We start from the raw sequence: 21,927 nt of genomic DNA, 5'->3' as shown, positions 1-21,927 counted from the left end.
GAATAACAGCTGTGATGGATTAAAACACGTCAAATATTCTGATTTCTGTGAACACATACTTGATAGTAAGACCCTCATTGGGCACCTTTAGAGGCTTGTTAGGGAACCAACTTATTTCAAGAATTGGCAAATAAATGGAAAGCATATTCATCCTATCTTTTCCATACAAACCAGCACCTTAGTTTTGTAAAGTTTCTTTTTATAAAAGTATTCCAGCTAATATGTGAAAATAGAATGATAGGAGTTGCAAAATGGTGATTTCTAATTCCAGAGAAAGAATAGCAGTAATGATTGTGGAATCAGTAGAGACCAGCAGACTATGTACTGCTGATGGAAGTTTGCAACACCACTTAGGAAGTGTTCTTGCCAAATCAGCAGACAAAAAAAAAAAAAACAACAACAATCTTCTCTAATCAAGCCTCTAGATCCAAGTAGAGTTTACGGGAAATCCAGAGGACGTAGAAGCATTTTAAATAACGCCATATGGATGCAATCAGTGAAATTCAGATTGTGGGAAACTCTGTAGGACAAATCATGTAATTTCTATAGTAAATAAACTCAAGATATATGGAAAGAGAGAAAGGAAAAACTTAGATTAAAAGAAACTTGACACATAGCATCCAGTTGCAGTAAGTGGACCCAAATAGATTCCAATTAAGAGAAATAAATTGTAAAAATGTGTGTACATATTTGAGGTAATCAGGAAAGTTTGACCTCTTATGTTATACTTGATGATATTAGAAATTATTTATATATTTTTATAAGATTTTGGGGCACCTGGGTGGAGTATTCAGTTAAGTGTTGGATTCTTGGTTTTGGCTCAGGTCTGATCTCAGGGTCGTAAGATGGAGCCCTGTTGCTAAGTGTGGAGTATGCTTGGGTTTCTCTCTCCCTCTGCCCCTCCCGCATTAAAATAAGTAAATAAATCTCTTTTAAAAATTTATTTTTAAGTAATCTCTACACCAAAGGTGGGGCTGGAACTTATAACCCCGGGATCAAGAGTTGCATGTTCCCCTGACTAAGCCAACTAAGCACCCCAGAAATTACTCATATTTTTAATATGATGGTACTATTATAGTTATTTTTCAAAGAATGTATGAGACACAGATATTTGGGATTTGCTATCCTGGAGGGTAGGGCTGAGCAGGTGAGGAAGGTAGATTAAGATTGGCCATGAATGGATCATTAAAGTTAGGGGATGGGTATATGCTGATTCATATACTGTTGACCTAGTTTTGTTTTGAAGTTTTTTCGTATAAAAAATTAAAATATGGGGCAGCCCCGGTGGCGCAGCGGTTTAGTGCTGCCTGCAGCCCAGGGCGTGATCCTGGAGACCCTGGATCTAGTCCCATGTCAGGCTCTCTGCATGGAGCCTGCTTCTACCTCTGCCTGTGTCTCTGACTCTCATTCTCTCTCTGTGTGTCTATGAATAAATAAATAAAAAATCTTAAAAAAAAATTAAAATATGTAAAAATATCCAGAATAATCATTGATGATAGTAATACTAATGTTAGAAATATTTCAGAGAGGTAAGTTTTTGGTAGTGCAGTGCCCCGATACAAGCAAACACATCTACGCATATGCACCCTTCACACATTTGGGTCATGGAGCGGCATTCAGTGTTCTATGCACGTGGGCTCTGTGGCCTAGTGTCCCCATCCCTGCCACCTGTGATCACATGCCAGGGCCCTGGAGGGGTAGCCACCAAGGTTTCCACCAGTCCGCAAGTAACAGCATGGCAGCCATCCCCTCCAGCGGCTCTCACTCATGGCCACCCATGACTTACCAGCACAGCTGGGGTTCCACATCCAACCCAGTAACAGCTCCAGCAGAAGTACAGAGTATCCTGTGGAAGGCATCCCTCACTACCCAGAACTCCCCAAGGCCAAGCAGTCCCTGGTGGACAAACTTCTTTATCAAGAAGTCCACACTCTCATTCATGGCTACAGTGTTGGGTTCCCCAGAACCCTCAGAAGCTTCCCAGGCCTCCAGCAGGACAATGACCTGTGACTGAGTTCTGGAAGCCATGAGGAAGCAGCCTGGTGGCCAGTCTGGCAAAGCCAACCCTGGGCTCCAATCCTCAGTGGCTACTGCCAGGCTTCAGAAGGTACTAGGTTCATCAGAACCCCTCCCCTTCCCTCCCTGTAGACTAGGTAGGCTGCAGCAAGCAGAAGCAGTTTGACTTTTTTATATCAAAAGAGCAAAACACCAAAGAGGAAGTTGAGAGAACCCCACTCTTCACTACCCAAGCCATAAGCTTTTCCTAGCACCTTATAACTGTGTGCCTTGCACCAAGTGGAAATTAATCTCCAAGCAGCCAGTTAAAAGAAGAAGAAATTTTAAATTGAGATATAATTGACATATTATGTTAGTTTTAGGTATACTGCTTAATGATTTATGTATATATTGTGCAATGGTTTTTGTGATACGTCTAGTTAATATCCATCCATACATCCACACATAGTTACACATATTTTTTCATATGATAATTTTAAAATTTACTCTCTCAGCAACTTCCATATATACAATACTGTATTCTAACTGTGATCACTATGCTGTGTGTTACATCCTTAGGACTTAGTTATTTTATAATGGTAAGTTTGTGCTTTTTGACCTCCTTCACCCATATTTCCCAGGCTCCTCCTCCCACCCCTATCTCTGCCAACTGCCTATCTGTTCTCTGTACCAAAAGATTATTTTAAAGTTTTTAATTTAAATTCCATTTACTTAACATACAGTGTAATATTAGTTTCAGGTGTACAATACAGTGATTCAACATTTCCATACAACACCTGCTGTTCATCACAAGTCCGCTCCTTATCTCCATCACCTATTTTCACCCATCTCCCCACCCACCTCTTTGGTAACCATCAGTTTGTTCTCCATAGTCAAGAATCTATTCAAAGAGATAGTTTTTAAAAGAAGAAAATGTTACATGGATACACTGAAGATATGTTTTGCACCATTATTTATACTATTCTAAAATGAAATAAATGGCAAAGAAATGATGCATCATCTAGATAGACTATTATATATTTTCTAAAGTTATAATTCTGTGAGTTATTTAGCAATATGGAAAACTTCTGCTTTAATGAATGAACGAAACTGGTAATTTGAAGTAGTGTATTAGTGGTGGTGTGTGTGATTCATGGTGAATCATTTAGCTTTAGAAATTCCATTCCTTTTATTGTTTACCATTTATATAATACACAAAAGATTGTAAAATTTTAGTAAATTAAGTATGGAATTGGCTGTGAGTAGTATTATAAGCTATGCTTTCAGTGTTAATTCATAATTTAAAACAAAATGCATGTTTCTGCAAATACAAGCATAAGTTTACACGCAATAAGCCCTGCTTATAAAAAGCTAGCAGGTTTTTTGGTTTGCCTTGTAATGTCAAAATTTGTATACAATTTTGAAAACTCCTGGAAAAAGTTTAAGAATAGTACTGTAGAAAAGGATTTCAAATAGAAACAAGCTTTATGCATTTAATTTTATTACAGCAAACTAGATTAGCCCAGTGCAGAGTTTTTCTTCATTTTCAAAATGTACATGTATTACAAATAGCTGATACAGGAGCCCCTGGGTGGTGTAGTTGGTGAACAACCCACTCTTGGTTTCAGGTCAGGTCATGATCTCAAGGCTCTGAGATGGAGCACCAAGTTGGGCCCCACGCTCAAAGAGGAGTCTGCTAAAGTTTCTTTCTCCCTCTCCCTCTGTCCCTCCCTGCACTCACTCTTGCTCGAATTCTCTCTCTCTCTCTTTCTCTCTCTCAAATAAATAAATAAATAAATAAATAAATAAATCTAAAAAAACACAAATAACTGATACAGGATAAATCTATTATTTTCATTTATGTATGTATATGACCTAGGTTTAATGGAGGATATACAAGGGAAGGCAAAATGTTTGTTTGAGCTTGTCATTACTGAATTAAGATCCCTGTGAACGTAGGTTAGTTAGGCGACCAATATTCATCAGTCCTATTAGACTACCGAGAAAGAAACTTCAATACTTTATACTTCAGAATGTTGTATTCTTTAAGTTTTGAAATTTGCTGGGAACATACTAAATTGTTTTTACTGATTTAGGCAAAAATTTAATAACTTATCCTAACTATATGATGCTAAATTTAGTGAAGATGTTCTTTGTGCAGTATTTTCTTTGTGTAGTTATTATGATAAATATATGATTACATTCATTAGGCAAAATGTTTTAGTTATAGTTTAAAATAATATTTTACTTAGGTTTTGCAAATAAAATGCTAAGCTTTGTGCACTGAACAGTTTTAAAAACATTTGAATTTCAGCAGTTGACAATAAAATATGGGGAAATCCTGGAGTCTAATATAATCAACAAAGAACTATAATGTGATAAGTTCTAAAGATCTCAGAAGATATCATTTGGTTATGCCATTTTCTTTTCTGGGATGATAGAGCTTACAAACCTTGCATTTACATGTTTCTAAGCAAAGGGTAATAGATTACTAAATGCTTTGGAATTTAGAATTTAAGCAGAAACTCTATTCTCAATTGTGCCAAAGTTTTAAGAAAAACTTGATGTTCTGTGTAGTGTTTTGATAACTAAATAGGGTAAAAAAAAGTCAGTGGATAATATATAGAATTTCTGAGTTATTGGCATACATCTTTGATATGATACAAATAAAATTTTTTTTCAGGGCACTTGGGTGGCTCAGTCAATTAAGCATCCAATAGTGAGCTCAGCTCAGATCTTGATCTCCAGATTGTGAGTTCAAGTTCCTTGCTGGGTGTGGAGTCTACTTTAAAAAAAAAAAAAAAAAAGAATTTTTTTCTCCTAGTTGGTGTATTCAAAAATACAGATACTACTAACTTATTTGACAAAAAAAAATTATTTTTTTAAAGATTTTATTTATGCATGAGAAAGAGAGAGAGAGAGAGAGAGAGAGAGAGAGAGAGAGAGGCAGAGACACACAGGCAGAGGGAGAAGCAGGCTCCATGCAGGGAGCCCGATGTGAGACTTGATCCCCGGACCCCAGGATCATGCCCTGAGCCAGAGGCAGACGCTCAGCCGCTGAGCCACCCAGGCGTCCCTTGACAAACTTAAAATGCTTCAAAATGTTAGAAAGTATTGTAGGTTGTTTTTTTTTCTAATCACATCTATCTAGACAAGATTTGCAAGTATTTTCAAGTTTTGTTGAAAATATATAACAAGGTCCTATGTGTTTAATGAAAACTTAAGAACATTTATATGGGTTCTAGCAACAGTATTAATGATTCTATACAGGGAATCCAGATAATGGAGTTGTCAGATTGACTTAATATTTGTTCAGGATTCCAAGAGTCAGGTTTGAAACCTTAAGCAGAAAACTGGAAAATATATAAATAGAACCAAATGGAAATTTGGAATCAACAAATAAAGTAACTGAAATAAAAGTTTAGTGAATGGTTTTAATAGACCTTTGAAGAGAAAGAATGAAATGAAATATTGCCAGTAGAAAATACGCAGAGTGAAAAAAAGAGACACAGTACAGAATAGAGGGTCAGATACAAAGGCATTACATTTAATTAAAGTCCTAAAAGGAGAGCAGGGAAGGGGCTTCTGGGTGGCTCAGTTAAGTGTCTGCCTTTGGCTTAGGTCAGGATCCCAGGGTCCTGGGATAGAGTCCTACATGGGGCTCCCTGCTCAGTGCGGAGTCTCCCTCTCTTCTGCCACTCACCCTGCTTGTATTGTGTGTGTGTGTGTGTGTGTGTGTGTGTGTGTGTGTGTCAAATAAATAAATAAAATCCTTTAAAAAAGGGAGGGGGGAGAGCAAGGAATAGGGAGGATAGAAGTATTTGAATACTAAAAATTAATACATACTGAGGTAATAACGGACATAGTAAATACATATTAGTATTTTCCAAAACTGTGGAAAACACTATGCCACTAACTCAAGAAGCTTTACAAATCAAGAGCAAGTAAAATAATATGAAAATAATTTAATTTCTTTATAAACTGAAAATCACAAATAGAAAATCTAAAATCTTAGAGGAAAAATTAGGCTGCCAATGACTTCTCAATAGAAACAGTTGAAGCTGGAAGACATATGGAATGCTATCTTCAAAGTTTTAAAATAGAACCTAACATTCTTTGCCTAGGAAAATATCTTTCAAGAATAAGGGTAAAATAGGGCACATGATTGGCTCAGTTAAGTGTCTGCCTTCTGCTCAGGTCATAATTTCAAAACCCTTGGACCAAACCCTGAGTTGGGCTCCCTGCTCAGTGGGGAGTCTGCTTCTCCCTTTCCCTCTATCCTCCCACTCCCCACTTGTGCACTCTCTCATGTATGCTCACTCTCTCTCTCAAATAAAAAAATAAAATATTTTTAAAAAGAAGAAAAGTAAAATAGCTCTTTTTCTGATTGATAAACAGATATCAGGAGTGGCCTAGAGTAGGAGTTGGGGAGTCATTAGCCCTTAGGTGGGATTTAAAGCTGGACTTAAAAAATTAGTCATAGAACAGACCAGTAGATTAAGTAAGAGAGAACATAGTCCAAGTCCTCCCTTGAAATAAACTGAAACCTAGCAAAGTCAGATTGTGTAAGGTCATATAACCTCATGTTGATAGATATAGGACAGAACCTACTCCTGCTAATTATGTTCCCCTTCCCCCATATTGTTCTCTTTTTTGGTTACTGTAAAAGATAGTTTTATTGTATACCATGCTGTATGCTTATATACTTTAAAAACATGTTTTTCTTTAATATAAAAGTAATACACATTCATTCTAGGTTAAGAGTGATATGATATACATTCATAAGAGCTTGGCTTCTAGAGGTAGACTGCTTGGATTCAACTCCCATTCTGCTGCCTAGCTGTGTGATTTGGGTAAATTATTTTAGCTGTTCTAAATCTGCTTCCATATCTATAAATTGAACTCTTGTAAGGATTAAATTAAATGATGCATTTAGGAGAAAGAACAAAAATAAAAAGTTCATGTACAGTGAAATAACCACTTATTTTTCCTCTATGGGACTATTTCTCCCTCTGTCTCAGTGGAGACTGTGGAATTTTGTTTTTCATTGTTAAGCTTTTAAAACATTTTAAATTGTGGTAAAATACACATACAACTTATCATTTAAATTATTTTAAAGTGTCCAATTTAGGTGCATTAAGTGTATTCACAATATTGTTAACCATCACCACTATCTAATTCCATAGCTTTTCTCTCACCTCCAATGGAAACCCCATAGTCATCACTTATATCCCTTGTCTTTCAGCTCCTGGCAAACACTAATCAGCTTTCTGACTTTGTGGATTTGTGTAGTCTGGGAATTTCATATAAGTGGAATCATACAATATATGACCTTTTGTATCTGGCTGCTTTTACTTATTAGTATAATGTTGTTAAGGTTCATCCATGTTATAGTGTGTGTCAGTACTTTATTCCTTCTTATCAATGAATAAGATTTCATTCTATGTATATACCACATTTGTTTTTCCACATACCAGTTCAGAACATTTAAATTGTTTCCACCTTTGGCTGCTATGGAGAGTTGCTGGTATGAACATCCGTATACAAGCTTTTGTTTGAACACTGGCTTTCTATTCTTTTTGATCAACAGTTGACCCTTGAATAGTGCAGAGGTTAGGGACACTGACCCCCAGCACAGCTGAAAATTCGCATACAGCTTTTGATTCCTCAAAATCTTAACTGCTAAGAGTGCTGGCTATTGACCAGAAGCTTTAACATAAACACAATACATAGTTTATATATTATATACTGTTCCAATAAAGTAAACTATAAAAAATGTTAAGGGATCCCTGGATGGCGCAGCGGTTTGGCGCCTGCCTTTGGCCCAGGGTGCGATCCTGGAGACCCGGGATCGAGTCCCACGTCGGGCTCCCGGTGCATGGAGCCTGCTTCTCCCTCTGCCTATGTCTCTGCCTCTCTCTCTCTCTCTCTGTGACTATCATAAATAAATAAAAAATTAAAAAAAAAAAAAAGGATTGCCTTTAAAAAAAAAAAGTTAGGAAAATCCTATGGAAGAGAAAATACGTTTGCAAATATAATGCAGTACTGTATTTATATTTTAAAAATCTGCATGTAAGTGTACCTGAGCAGTTCAAACCTGTGTTGTTCAAGGTTAATTATATTCTACCTAAGAATGGAACTGCTGGATCACATGGTAACTTTTTGACAAATCACCAAACTGTTTTTTGTTTTTGTTTTTAAAGATTTTATTTATTTATTCATGAGAGACACAGAGAGAAGCAGAGAGACACAGGCAGAGGGAGAAGCAGACTCCCTGCAGGGAACCCGATGCAGTACTCAATCCCAGGACTCCAGGATCACACCCTGAGCCAAAGGCAGATGCTCCACCGCTGAGCCACCCAGGCGTCCCACCAAACTGTTTTTCATAGTGGCTGTACCATTTTACATTTCCACCAGCAACACACAAGGGTTCCATTATCTCCACATTCTCATAAACATTTATTTTCCATTTTGGGTTTTTGGTCTTGTAGCCACCCTACTGGGTCTGAGTGGTATCTCATTGTGGTTTTGACCTGCATTTCTCTAGTGACTAATGGTGCTGAGCATCTTTTTTATGTACTTTTTGGTCTGTTGTATATTTTCTCTGGAAATATGTCTGTTTAAGTCAATTTTTATTTTTTATTACTTTTTATTTTTTTATAAATTTATTTTTTATTGGTGTTCAATTTGCCAACATATAGAATAACACCCAGTACTCATCCCATCAAGTGCCCCTCTCAGTGCCTGTCACCCAGTCACCCCCAACCCTGCCCACCTCTCCTTCCACCACCCCTGGTTCGTTTCCCAGAGTTAGGAGTCTCTCATGTTCTGTCTCCTCAATTTTTAAATTGGGTTGTCTTTTTGCTGCAATTAAAAGTTCTTTATAGTGGTGTCTTGGTTTTGGTCCAGGTCATGATCTCAAGGTTGTGAGATGGTGCCCAGTGTCAGGCTCTGTGCTCAGTGGGGAGTCTGCTTGAGTAGCCCCCTTCTACCCCTCCCCCTCTAAAATAAATAATCTTTTAGAAAGTTCTTTATATATTCTGAATATATAAAGACCTTTATCAAATATCTGATTTGCAAGTATTTTCCCCCATTATGTGGGCCTTTTAACTTTCTTGAAAGTATCCTTTGATGTGTAAAAACGTTTAACTTCAGTGAAGTCTAATTTATCCATTTTGTGCTTGTTGGTTATGCTTTAGTGTCCTATCTAAAAAATCATTACCAAATCCATGAACAAGAAAGTTTATCCCTATGTTTTCCTCTTGATCGTGAAATCACTTCAATGTGTAAGTTTTGTTTTGTGAAACTGTTGTGTAAAACAGAGGTTTGCATGCACATAAATCCTTGTGTAAAATGAATTTACCAGTAATTACAGTAAAAAAGTATTTTGCCATATTATACATCATGTAATTAGAATTTAAAATTACGGGATCATTAGAGAAAGATGAAACTCTTAGTAGTTGTTTTCATGATCTTGGAAATGATAATTATATATTGGAAGCTGTCTTCTGTGTACAAAAATAATTGAGCAAAAATATACTCTCTGTTCATCGTTACTCTGTGAGACTAAGGACTAAGTTTTTTAATTCCAGTTAACATATGTTAGTTTCAGGTGTACAACATAGTGATTCAGTACTTCCCATACATCACCCATTGCTTTCCACAAGTGTACCCCTTACTCCCACCCTCTCTCCTCTCATAAGTTTATCCTCTATAGTTAAAAGTCTATTTCTTGGTTTGCTTCTCTTTTTTTTTTCCCCTTTCCTCTTTTTGTTTTGTTAAATTCCATGTATAAATGAAATCATATGGCATCTTTCTTTGACCGACTTTACTTAGCATAATACTCTGTAGCTCCATTCATGTCATTGCTAATGCAAGGTTCCATTCTTTTTATGGTTGAGTCATATTCCATTATATAGCTTGTGAAATTTTTGCTTTTTATGCTTTCTCATATATCAATTCTTAGCCTTGTTTTGGGTACTTCAGAGAAAATTTCTTGCTGAAACCCAAGATATTTTTCTTGAGAAGAATATGCTTTATTAAAGATAGTAATCTAGTAAATTGCATATGATATTAATTGCAAATGAAAACAAAGGCCACATTATGAAGGATAATACAATCTACAAAGACATCTTTCACTCTCCAATGGATAGAAATCATTAAAATATATATTTTGGGGTCACCTGGGTGGCTCTGTTGGTTAAGCATCTGCCTTCAACTCAGGTCATGATTTTAGACACCCTCATGGGGCTTCCTGCTCAGCAGGGAGTCTGCTTCTCCCTCTCCTTCTGCCCCTCCTCCATGCTTGTGCTCTCTCTCATTCTCTCTCAAATAAATAAAATCTTAAAAAAAAAATAAAGTGTATATTTTCAGTAATTGTATTAATGTCAATTTTACCGAATATAGTAAAGAAGTAAGGGAGAACTTAACAGCTTTTTAAAGCAAATGAAGTACCTTAAAACATAAAGCAAATGAAGTACCTTAAAACATAACTATATAAATTATTACTTTACAAAAAGGTAAATTAATTCCCATACATTAGACTCTTGATAGGGTGTATTTCCAATGAATAAATTAAATGGTGTTTGTTTTTCCTAAATTGTTGTGCATGATGCTGAATTGCATCTCCTACCTACCAGTAGTTTTGGGCATTATGGACTATGTACACTAAAGAACATTAGGACTGGAGCTACCACCAGTGGAGTTACTCTGCCCCCTGCCCTCTTTGCTCCACTTTCCATTTACTGATGCAACATCTTCCCAATGGGACACGTGCCATTCTGGCAGTCTTTTTACCACCTAACACAATTCAGCATATATTGGGTTGAGCCTAGGCTTTAAAATCCTGTAAGACTGTGTTTAATTCTCCCTCATGGCAGCTTTCTGACTGTGGACCCCATAAGTCCTCTTAGCCTCACTTTCCTTTGCTATAAAATGGAGATAATTCAGGGTTACACTGAAGACTGAGTGTTACTATGCTGTGTATATGATATGTCAAATACAGTGCCTGACATGGTAAAAAAATAAATGATAGCTATTAAAACACCTGTGTTATGATTAATACTCAGTAAATGGTAAGCTCCTTTTCTACTTGCAACCCTATCATTTTCAAATAGAAACTGATGAATTCTACTAAGTTCATCTGTGCTGTTGAGTGTTTGTAAGTGGAGCACTTTTTCTATATAATTGTTTAGATTTTACTGATAGTTTTGTGATGCATTGGGTTTTGGATGATGGGAATTGCCTTGCTATCTGATACAAAAATACGAATATATGAGGTATGTCTGTTTTTAAGGTACCAAAACCCCAAAATAATAAATGAGCATTATTATTTTATTTTCCACTTCTGTAGTTATGTGCTGCTCATCTTCCAACTGAATCAGAGGCACCAAATCATTATCAGGCAGTATGTCGTGCACTGTTTGCAGAAACAATGGAGCTGCATACATTTCTGACTAAGATTAAGAGTGCAAAGGAGGTGAGTACTACTCCTTTCATACTTCTTGGCATTGTGAAAGATAAACCTGAATTTCAACACTGTCCATCATAATATTTAAAATATTTATTGTCATCCTTATGGTGAACATTGAAAATTATTTAGGAAAGAATCAATAGGCAAAATTGAATCTATTTTTTTAAATTGCAGTATAGTTGACATATATACAATATAGTGATTGAAGAAATCTGTATATTATTTAGTGCTCTCCTAAGTGTACTGTTAATCTCTTTCACCTCTATCACCAATTGTCCCACCCACATCCCTTCTGGCAATCATCAGTTTGTTCTGTGTAGTTAAGAGTATGTTTTTTTTTTTTTTTGTCTTTCATTTCTTAAATTCCATATAAGAATGAAATCAAATCATATTTGTCTTTCTCTGACTTATTTAGTTTGACATTATGCCCTCTAGATCCATCCATGTTGTTGCAAATGGCAAGATCCCATTCTTTTGTATAGCTGAGTAATACTCCCTTGTAGATCTATCTATACCACATCATCTTTATCCATTCATCTGCTGATGGACACTTGGGCTACTTCCATAATTTGGCTATTGTACAGTGCTCCAGTAGACATAGGGGTACATATATCTTTTTGAGTTGGTGTTTTCATATTCTTTGTGTTATACCCAGTAGTGGAATTACTAGATCATATGGTAATTCTATTTTTAATTTTTTTAGGAACCTCCATACTGTCTTCCACAGTGGCTGCACCATTTTGCATTCCCACCAATACTGTACAGGGGTTCCTTTCTCTCCACATCCTTGCCAACACGTGTTTCTTTGTTTTTGATTTTAGCCGTTCTGACAAGTGTTAGAGGATATCTTATTGTGGGTTTGATTTGCATTTTCCTGATGATGAGTGATGATGACTATCTTTTTATGTGACTGTTGGCCATCTGGATGTCTTTGGAGAAATGTATATTCATGTCTTTTGGCCATTTTTAAATTGGACTATTGGAGGTTTTATGGTGTTGAGATGTTCCCTCTAAACCTACTTTGTTGAAAGTTTTTATCATGAATGGATCTTGTGCTTTGTTAGATGCTTTTTCTGCATCTATTAAAATGACCCTATGGTTTTTATCATTTTTTTTGTTGTTGATGTGATGTATCATGTTGATTGATTTGTGAATATTGAACCACTTTTGCTTCCCAGGAATAAATCCCACTTGATCGTGGTGAATTAGTCTCTTACTGTATTGTTGGATTATGTTTACTAGTATTTTGAGGATTTTTACATCTGTGTTCATCAGAGATACTGATCTATAGTTCTCTTTTTTTTTGTGGTGTCTTTATCTGGTTTTGGTATCAGGGTAATTCTGGCCTCATAGGATGAATTTGGAAGCTTTACCTCTATGTTTTGGAATAATTTGAGAAGAACAGATATTAACTTTTTACAGGTTTGGTAGAATTTACCTATGAAGCTATCTGGTCCTGGGCTTTTATTTGTTGGAAGTTTTTTTTAATAACTTAGTTTAATTGCTAATAATTTGTTCAAATTGTCAATGTCTTCCTAATTCAGTTTTGGGAGGTTATATGTTCCTAGGAATTTATTTTTTCTAGATTGTCCAATTTGTTGGTGTATAATTTTTTTATCATATTCTCTTATCCTTTGTATTTCTTTGGTTTCAATTGTTATTCCTCTTCTTTCATTTATGGATTTTGTTTAAAATTAAATTTGTTCCTATTTTTTAACATTGTGTTTAAAGTGTGTGAATCCACTTTATAAAACAAAGATTTTTGTAAAGCTTCCTTACAAATGAGAAATAAAATGCTACTGAATTAGTACAATCAATTTCCCATATGACTTGCTTTTCACTGTCTTTCTGCCAGTCTTTTCCGATTTTAAGAGATGTAGTACCTTTTTTGGGAAGGGATAGGGACTCAGGAAGGAGGCTACACATTTGATAATTTAACTGTTTAATGTGGATTTGGATAAATACTTAGTGGAGGTGATTGGAATTTATATTCATATAGTTGAGCATCTCATTTTAGCTATTTTCTTTCACTATTATTCATCAGTGTCTGTGAGTTAAAATGTTATGTGTAGAATCCAAAGAGAATCACTCTAATTTATTTACAAGTTGAATCACCATATTGTATATTACACAGATGGTTTTGAAGATTCATGAGATCTATATAAAGCAGCACAGCATCTAGCACACAGTAAGAACTCTGTACATGATAGGTGATGGATATCATTTCTTTTATGACTAAAGTACAAAGTTTATCTGAAGCACCAGTTTAAAATTTATGATGACCCAGAGTTTGAGAAGGGATACAATGGGTTATGTAAGGGCAGAAGGAAAATACTAACCTATACTAGCCTAATAAGACTAGCTCTGGTAATAAGTGACAGATGTGTCATCCAGATCACCCTTAATAAATCACCTTAAATAAATCCATTTTATATGTATGAATAACAGCTCTAAGCATTCCTTCTCTGTCTCAACCTGGATACTGCTCATAGTCTGTCTTTTTTTTTTTTTTTTTTAGTCTGTCTTTTTGTTACAGGCCAATGAAAAGCTGTTTATTTTTTTTAGGATTTTTATAGAGTTAGACCTAGGGGAAAATATTCAAAGAATGGAAAAGGATGAGCTATGTGTTATTTGAAGAATAATTATAAATACATCATAGACTAGCTTTCCCTCTTGGACAGAACCAGAGGATATAAGATCTGATTAAATGCTTCAGAGTAAACATCTGAAAGTACATCCTCAATTAAGGTTTAGTAAATAGTAGAAAAGATTACTTTTTAAGCTTGTAATTGTCTTCCCCTGCTTGTTAAGCTTGAGACTGCCTTCTCCAGAGAAACAAGCATTATTTTTAGGGAATAAGTGTAGTCCTGTGGGGTTAGTAAAGTAAATTAAATGCACCATTGAAGTCCTTCCAACACACACATTCTCAGGAATCATGCCTAAGCTTAAAGAATTGTGTTAACAAGTATTTTTTTCTACTCTACTTCAGTGAGCTGAAAAAATTTTTTTTGCCTTTGATGAGAACTTTGTCAAACACATTCTAAGAAAGAAATTTAAATGTTATTGAAGTTTATTTAAATAAAAATCTCACAAGCAGAGTAAAACAACAGTGGCTGGGAGCTGTGTGGCAGTGCCCGCAGAGACTAGCCAGGCTCTGACTGAGGCTGGGGCCTCTGAGATGGTTTCAGCCCCATCTCATCATGTCATGCTTTGGCACCACCCCAGATTTAGCTCTTTGTAGATACTGATTCTGTCCTGTTTTCTCATATCCTCCTCTGTTTCCTTACTTTTCACTCTTCTCTCTGAAAACTGCTCTATTTTTAGAGAGGACTCCTCAGTGCCCTGAGGGTCTTCTCAGAATGCTCTTTTCCCTGACAATAGTACTTCCTGCTGCTTCCTTCTTGTAGGAAACTGCTCTCTCTGGCATATCTTCATATCTCTGCACTGCAGTGAGTTGATAATATTCTCTCTCTCTTCTGCTTCCAAACAACTGTTCTTCTTGTACAGAAAGCTCATGCTAACCACTTCATTATTCTTAAATCCACTGTCACTATCATCTGCCACCATCTTGTGTGAGTTCTTTGATAAAAAGAAGCTATAGCTCTGTATCTTTGACTTCTCCTCTATTTCACTACTTTGCTTACCTGCCTCATGACCACCTGTGATTATTCCACCTTAGAAATCCTGGGCCCCAATTCTTCACTTCCTGGCTGTAACCTCTGCCCATCAAGCTCTATCCCTCACTGCTATCTGAGCTCATCTTCCAGTCTTTTGACTCCCCCATTTTTCTCCCAGTTTATCAGCCCTTCCTTTCCCGTGTTGACTAGGTTCAGTCACTTTACCAGTTCAGGTCACATGTTGAACCTAGATTGTTATACTAGCTCCCACCAGTCCCCTCATCACTGTGAATCCTCTTCCTTAATTTCGTTTTTCACATTGTCCATGAATGATTCTTGGAGATCACAGATCTGACCTGAGGAGGAGTCTAGCCCAGGTTCATACCTATATGTGATCTTTCAGGCTTGACCTGGCAACCCTCACCATTGGAAGCTGCCCTCCTGCATTTGACTTGGTACAGCCAGGGTTCTGCACCCTGGTTTTCTGCAGGGGATGGCAAGGACACTCACCATTCCCACTGGGCCAGCCATGCTCATCCACACATCTGCATCCCTAGTCCAAGCGCTTTCACCAAAACCTTGACTGACATGCTTTCCTCCCCTTTGAGTCAGAGCTTTCTGTTTCTGTACCTCTTTTCCCTCCCACCAGCCCTAGGTCTATAAAATGGCAGGAACATTTTGTTTACTACTCCTCAGCAGTGAGAGGATTTCCCCCACCTGCCTACATGTGGGGTATCCTTCTGTGACGAAAAAATGGAACAAAGAAAGCAGAACATCCTTTTTGGCCTCTTATTTGCATTCTTGCAGGAACTACAAGTTTGGCTCATTCTACCTGACCACGACACACCTGGCAACTCGAATGAACCATATTGCTCCCCTGATTAATAAGGATCCCCATCAACTCTAGAGTAAAATTGAAACTCCATTCTGTTGCACAAAGGGCCCTTCATGGTATTTCCCCTACTTATGTTTTTATTATCCTTTTCAAAGCTATCTTCTTTGCATTTTACACTGCCTAGTCAAAATTATTTCTTGTTTCTGAGTATGTCATGCTATTGTAGGTTTGTGGCCCTTGGACATCCTCTTCTTTCTGAGAATTCTCTTCTCCCATTGTCTGCTTAGTGACCTCCTATTTTTATCCAGGTAAACCAAACTCACATACTGCCTCCTCTGTAAAATGTTCATGACCTCCCTCCAGGCCAACAGAGTTTTATATCCTCTAGTTCCTCTGGATCTTATTCATCCTTCAGTCTTGCACTTCTCATACTCTGTGGTAGTTACTTGCTTACGTCTTTGTGCTTTTTTTCCTCCACAGCTGGACTAGATGCTTCTTGAGATAAATGACTGTTTTAAATCATATTTATAGTATGACTTTTAATGTAGTACATGTACGTAGGAAATAGTCCAGAAATACTTGTTGAACTAAAATGATTTTATACATTATATCTGTGTTTTGCCAGAACTTCAGAGGTTTTTGTCTGGTTGAAATAAGTCAGTTTTGACTTTGTGACTATTAGAAACATTTTGACCGAAACATTTCTAGTAAAAATGAGAACTGTTATGGGGACATAGTTAAGGTTTTGAATGCTCTTGATACTCTTTAGATTTCACATGAAAATTCATTTAATAGTGAGTCTTGATGAGGCAAGCTATAAAATATGTGGAATTCCCGACACTTAAGAACATATGAATGTTCTATGCCATTTAATTACAGATTTTATGTTACCTAAATTGCATGTCAACACTGAGGTTTTAGAAGTAGTCTTAACATGGTCCAAATGGATTTTTTTCCTTCTGCAGTATATGCTGCTTTCTTGAAATTAAGAATATTTTCACTCATTCATGTACGTATGGTGGTCATTTTAACTTTTCCTTAAAAGTACTAAATTCACACAAGTACTAAAGTACTCTGTTAATTTGGTATTTTTTTCTAAAGATCTTAAAATACTTTACACAGTCATACTTCATTGTGTTTCACAGATACTGTGTGATTTTTTTTTTTTTTTTTTAAGAAATTAAAGGTTTGGGAGTGCCTAGGTGGCTCAATCTGTTAATTATCTACCTTAGGCTCAGGTCATGATTCCAGGTCGAGCCCCACATAGGGCTCTCTCCTCAGTCAGAATCCTGCGTCTCCCTCTCCCTGCTTGTGCACTCTCTCGCTCTCAAATAAAGTCTTTATTAAAAAAATAAATAAATAAAAGGTTTGTGGCACCCCTGCATTAAGCAAGTCTATCAGTGACATTTTTCCAACATTATTTGCTCAGTTCATGTCTCTGTGTCACATTTAGTAACTCTTGCAGTATCTTAAACTTTTTCATTCTTGTCATTATGGTGACAAGTTGTTATGGTGATCTGTGATGAGTGATCTTTAATGTTGTTATTGTAGTGGGTTTGGGGCACCACAAACTGCCCAAATAAGACAGAACTTAATTGACACATGTGTGCTCTGACTGCTCCACTGACTGGCTGCTCCCATCTCTTTCCCTCTCCTTGGGCATCCCTGTTCCCTGACACACAATATTGACATTAGGCCAGTAAATAACCCTTCAAACGCCGCTAAGTGTTCAAGTGAAAGCAAAAGTCACACATGTCTCCCTTAAATCAAAAGCTAGAAGTGATTAGGCTTAATGGGGAAGTCATACCAAAAGCTGAGATAGGCTGAAAGGTAGGCCTTCTGCACCAGTTAGCCATGTTATGAATATAGAGGGGAAAGTTCTTGAAGGAAATTGAAATGCATGCTACTCCAGTGGATACACGAATTAAGGAAGCAAATGCCAATATGAAGAGAGTTTTAGTGGTCTGGATAGATCAAACCAGTCACAACATTCCCTTAAGCCAAAGCCTAATCCAAAGCCAGGCCCTAACTCTTTTCAGTTCTTTGAAGTTGAGAGAGGGGAAGATGATGCAGAAGACAAGTTTGAAACAAGCAGAGATTAGTTCATGAGGTTTAAGGAAAGAAGCTATCTCTATAACATAAAAGTACAAGTTGAAGCAGCAAGTGCTAATGTAGCTGCTGCAGTAAACAAAGAGCTGTGATGGAGATGTCCAATGAGATTAATGTTGTTTTCATGCCTGCTAACACACCGTCTATTCTGCTTGTCATGGATCAAGGGATAATTTCTAACTTTCAAGTCTTCTTAATTGAGAAATAGATTTTGTAAGGCTATAGCTACAATAGATAGTAATGCATATGATGGATCTGGACAAAGTCCATTGAAGACCTTCTAGAAAGGATTCACCAGTCTAGATACCATTAAAAGCATTCATGGGAAGACATCAAAACATTAACATTAGCGGAGTTTGGAAGAAGTTGATTCCAACCCTTGTGGATGACTTTGAGGGGTTCAGAACATCAGTGGAGGTAGTAACTACAGATGTGGTGGGAAAAACAAGAGAACCAGAATTACAAGTGGAACCCTGAAAATGAGACTGAATTTCTGTAATCTCACTGTAATAAAACTTTGATGAGGAAGGAGTTGCTGCTTATGGATGAGCAAAGGAAATGGTTTTAAGAAATTGTTTTATTTGAGGATAGTTGGCATACAATGTTAAATTAGTTTCAGGTGATTCAATATCTCTGTGTTATGCTTTGCTTACCACAGGTGTAGCTACCATCTGTCCCCATACAATGCTATTATAATATCAGAAAGTGGTTGTTAGTCATGGAACCTACTACTGGTGAAGAGGCTGTGAGTATTGTTGAAGTGACAACAAAGGATTTAGAATATTACATAAACTAAGTTGATAGAGCAGTGATGAGGTTTGAGAGGACTGACTCCAATTTGGAAAGAAGTTCTCTATGGGTAAAATGCCATCAAACAGCATCACATACTGTAGAGAAATTGTGAAAGGAAGAATCACTTGATGCAGCAAGCTCCGCTGTTGTCTTATTTTAAGAAATTACCACAGCCACCCCAACCTTCAGCGGCCACCACTCTGATCAGTTAGCAGCCACTGACATTGAGGGAAGGGCTCTCCACCAGCAAAAAGATTATGCTTTTCCAAAAGTTCAGAGGATGTTTAGCATTCTTTTAGCAATAAAGTAATTTTTAATTAGGTATATACATTGTTTCAATAGACATAGTGCTATTGGATGCTTAATAAACTGGAATATAGTATAATCATAACTTTTATAAGAAAACAAAACAAAAATATTCATGTGATTCACATGATATTGCTTTATTGCGGTGGCCTAGAAGCAAACCCAAAATCTCTCTGAGGTATGTCTAGGCATTTTAAGAATCTGACATTTCTTCTGTACCTGTGAGTTAGTAAAAATCAAGTGGAATCTTCAGAGTGATAATCTCTGATTTAACAAGTTGATTATCTGGGATGCCTGGGTGGCTCAGCAGTTGAGTGCCTTTTGGCCCACGGTATGATCCTGGAGTCCCAGGATTGAGTCCTACATAGGACTCCCTGCATGGAGCCTGCTTCTCTCTCTGCCTGTCTCTGCCTCTCCCTCTGTGTGTCTCTCATGAATAAATAAATAAAATCTTAAAAAAAAACCAAGTTGATTATCTGATCATCTATATTTCACACTATCTTGTATCTGTGTGTGTGTTTGTGTAAAATTAGGGTAAAATCTTAATATCAAAACATTTGAGCTCAGTTGCTGATAATGTTCCTGATTTCATAGACTACAGGTACTTCATGTTAAGTTTCTTATATGCTCTATTGGCAGTTTATTAAAATATAAGTAAAATCCACAATCTATTCCCAAGTGTTAGTTGTTCTGTGACATAGTAATTCTATTTATTAGTCCTGGCTTACTTCACAAAGCAGAGGGCCTTGTACATGTTCATCATCTATTTATTTAGAAAGCAAATTCATTTTCATTCTAATCTTTTCGTGATGTGATGATGTCCTTAAATGATGAATGAGACCCATTAAGGTTATTCTGTGAATGACAGAGAAGTTTTGGATAGGCCTGCTGTTACTATGTCTCAAAGGCAATTTGATATCCTTGAAAGTAAGTACGTATTACTGTGTCTCGTAAGCAATTTGATATCCTTGTATGTAATTATAGATGGAGGGATTGGCTAAGCAATCCTTTTAGTGCATCAGGTTGTATGAAAGAAGAGACAGCCTGTGCCCTATTGCCAGTAATTTACCACCACCCAAACCCAACCAGCAAATGTGGCTAGTGAGCATGTGTTCTGGAGAGTGGACAATTTATGTTGACAGATTCAAATGTAAGGGTTTTTTTGGAAAAAAAAAAAAAAAAGGAAATTATAGTAATGGTAGCATCCTTTACTCCATAGCTGTCTAGATTTGATCATTAGTCTCTGTTGTTTTTATTAAAGGAAATTATTTATCGGTTCCTCAAACTATAGTCCCTACTGGTTTCCTGTATTATAGTCCTACAGCTATAAAGTGACCTCTGTTGCTTACTCCATTTAATCCTCATGAATAATCCTGTGACTCTTTGCAGCTTGACAAACTGAGGCTTAGAGAGATTAGGGGGTAACACAGAAGTAAACTCTTAGCACCTCTAACACCAGCATTTCTGTCTTCATTCCTGTAAAGGTGCTATAATATGTGTTACTGCTATTTTCCCATGAGAACAGATACATACCATAGACTGTGTTGGAACAAAGTTGAAGAGAGTTCCTAAAGAAAAGTGTAGATGTGGGATCCCTGGGTGGCGCAGCGGTTTAGCGCCTGCCTTTGGCCCAGGGCGCGATCCTGGAGACCTGGGATCGAATCCCACGTCGGGCTCCCGGTGCATGGAGCCTGCTTCTCCCTCTGCCTATGTCTCTGCCTCTCTTTCTCTCTCTGTGACTATCATAAATAAATTTAAAAAAAAAAGAAAGAAAAGTGTAGATGTATACTTCAGGCTTCTGAGTGGGTTTGGAAAGAAGTTTGTGGGAGCCAGAGAGAATAAAATTTGGAGCTGGGGGAGAAGGTTCATGAGGGAACGTGTGTGTGTTTGCGTGTGTGTCTTTTCTGTCTGTATGTCTCACACATGCACACAAATGGGAAAGGTGTGGGAGGAGGTGAAGGTATCATGTTAAGTTTAGGTATGACATAATAAGATGTGAGATGGGAGGAGACAAGAGCATCATAGAAATGTCAAGACAGAGATAAAATAATTTTAAAATTAAACAGCAGTTGATTTTAGTCTAATATGTTGCTAGCGAGCTCTAAACCATCATTGCCTCTTTGTTGAGAGTGTAGTGTGCTTGACACCACACCCCAATTCTATAGTAAATACATTGTTTCACAGTAGAGGTATAATTATATTTACTGTAGTAGAAAAAGGAAAACTGGATGTATCAGAGAAGTATACTGTGTGAAAAGAATTTTCTTTTGAGGGAAGAATCTTTTTTTTTTTTTTCCAAGCAAATACCTCACTTTAAAATTTATATTTATAATATTTATATTAAATGCCATTTTTTAAAAGCCCCTTTATGGGGGCACCTGGCTGGCTCACTTTTAAGTGTCTCCATTCAGCTCAGGTTGTGGTCCTGGTATCAAGCCCCACATTAGGCTCCCTGCTCAGCTGGGTAGGCTGCCTCTCCCTCTGCTCCTCCCCCCAGCTTGTGTCCTCCCCCTCCCTTTCTTACAAATAAATAAATGAAAAAAAAAGTTTTAAGCCCCTTTATGATTGGTGAACCATTTCCTTTCACTCATTATCCATGTGACTTCTTAAATCACATAGCCTTTGCTAGATTTCTGGCCAGTTATCTTTAAAAAAAAAATTTTAAGATTTTATTTATTTATTCATGACAGACACACACAGAGAGAGAGGCAAAGACACAGGCAGAGGGAGAAGCAGGCTCCATGCCTGGAGCCCGACGTGGGACTCGATCCCGGGTCTCCAGGATCACACCCTGGGCTGAA

The 21,927-nt window shown here is 37.0% G+C and overlaps 1 protein-coding gene across 5 annotated transcripts in view; it reads left to right on the top strand.

Moving 5' to 3' along the window:
- The window catches only part of SPIRE1 (spire type actin nucleation factor 1), a 204,536-nt gene that overhangs the window by 93,062 nt on the left and 89,547 nt on the right, over positions 1-21,927 (top strand). For all 5 annotated transcript variants that reach the window (XR_005362715.1, XM_038543914.1, XM_038543913.1 and 2 more), the window contains exon 4: positions 11,348-11,473. Coding sequence is in view for 4 of the 5 variants with exons in the window: in XM_038543914.1 (XP_038399842.1) it covers positions 11,348-11,473 (126 nt within the window). In the remaining variant the exon portion in view is untranslated. The remainder of the gene's footprint in view (positions 1-11,347; positions 11,474-21,927) is intronic.

Source organism: Canis lupus, chromosome 7 (assembly GCF_011100685.1).
Source record: "Canis lupus familiaris isolate Mischka breed German Shepherd chromosome 7, alternate assembly UU_Cfam_GSD_1.0, whole genome shotgun sequence".
Taxonomy (NCBI): domain Eukaryota; kingdom Metazoa; phylum Chordata; class Mammalia; order Carnivora; family Canidae; genus Canis; species Canis lupus.
This window is presented reverse-complemented; position numbering and strand designations above follow the sequence as displayed.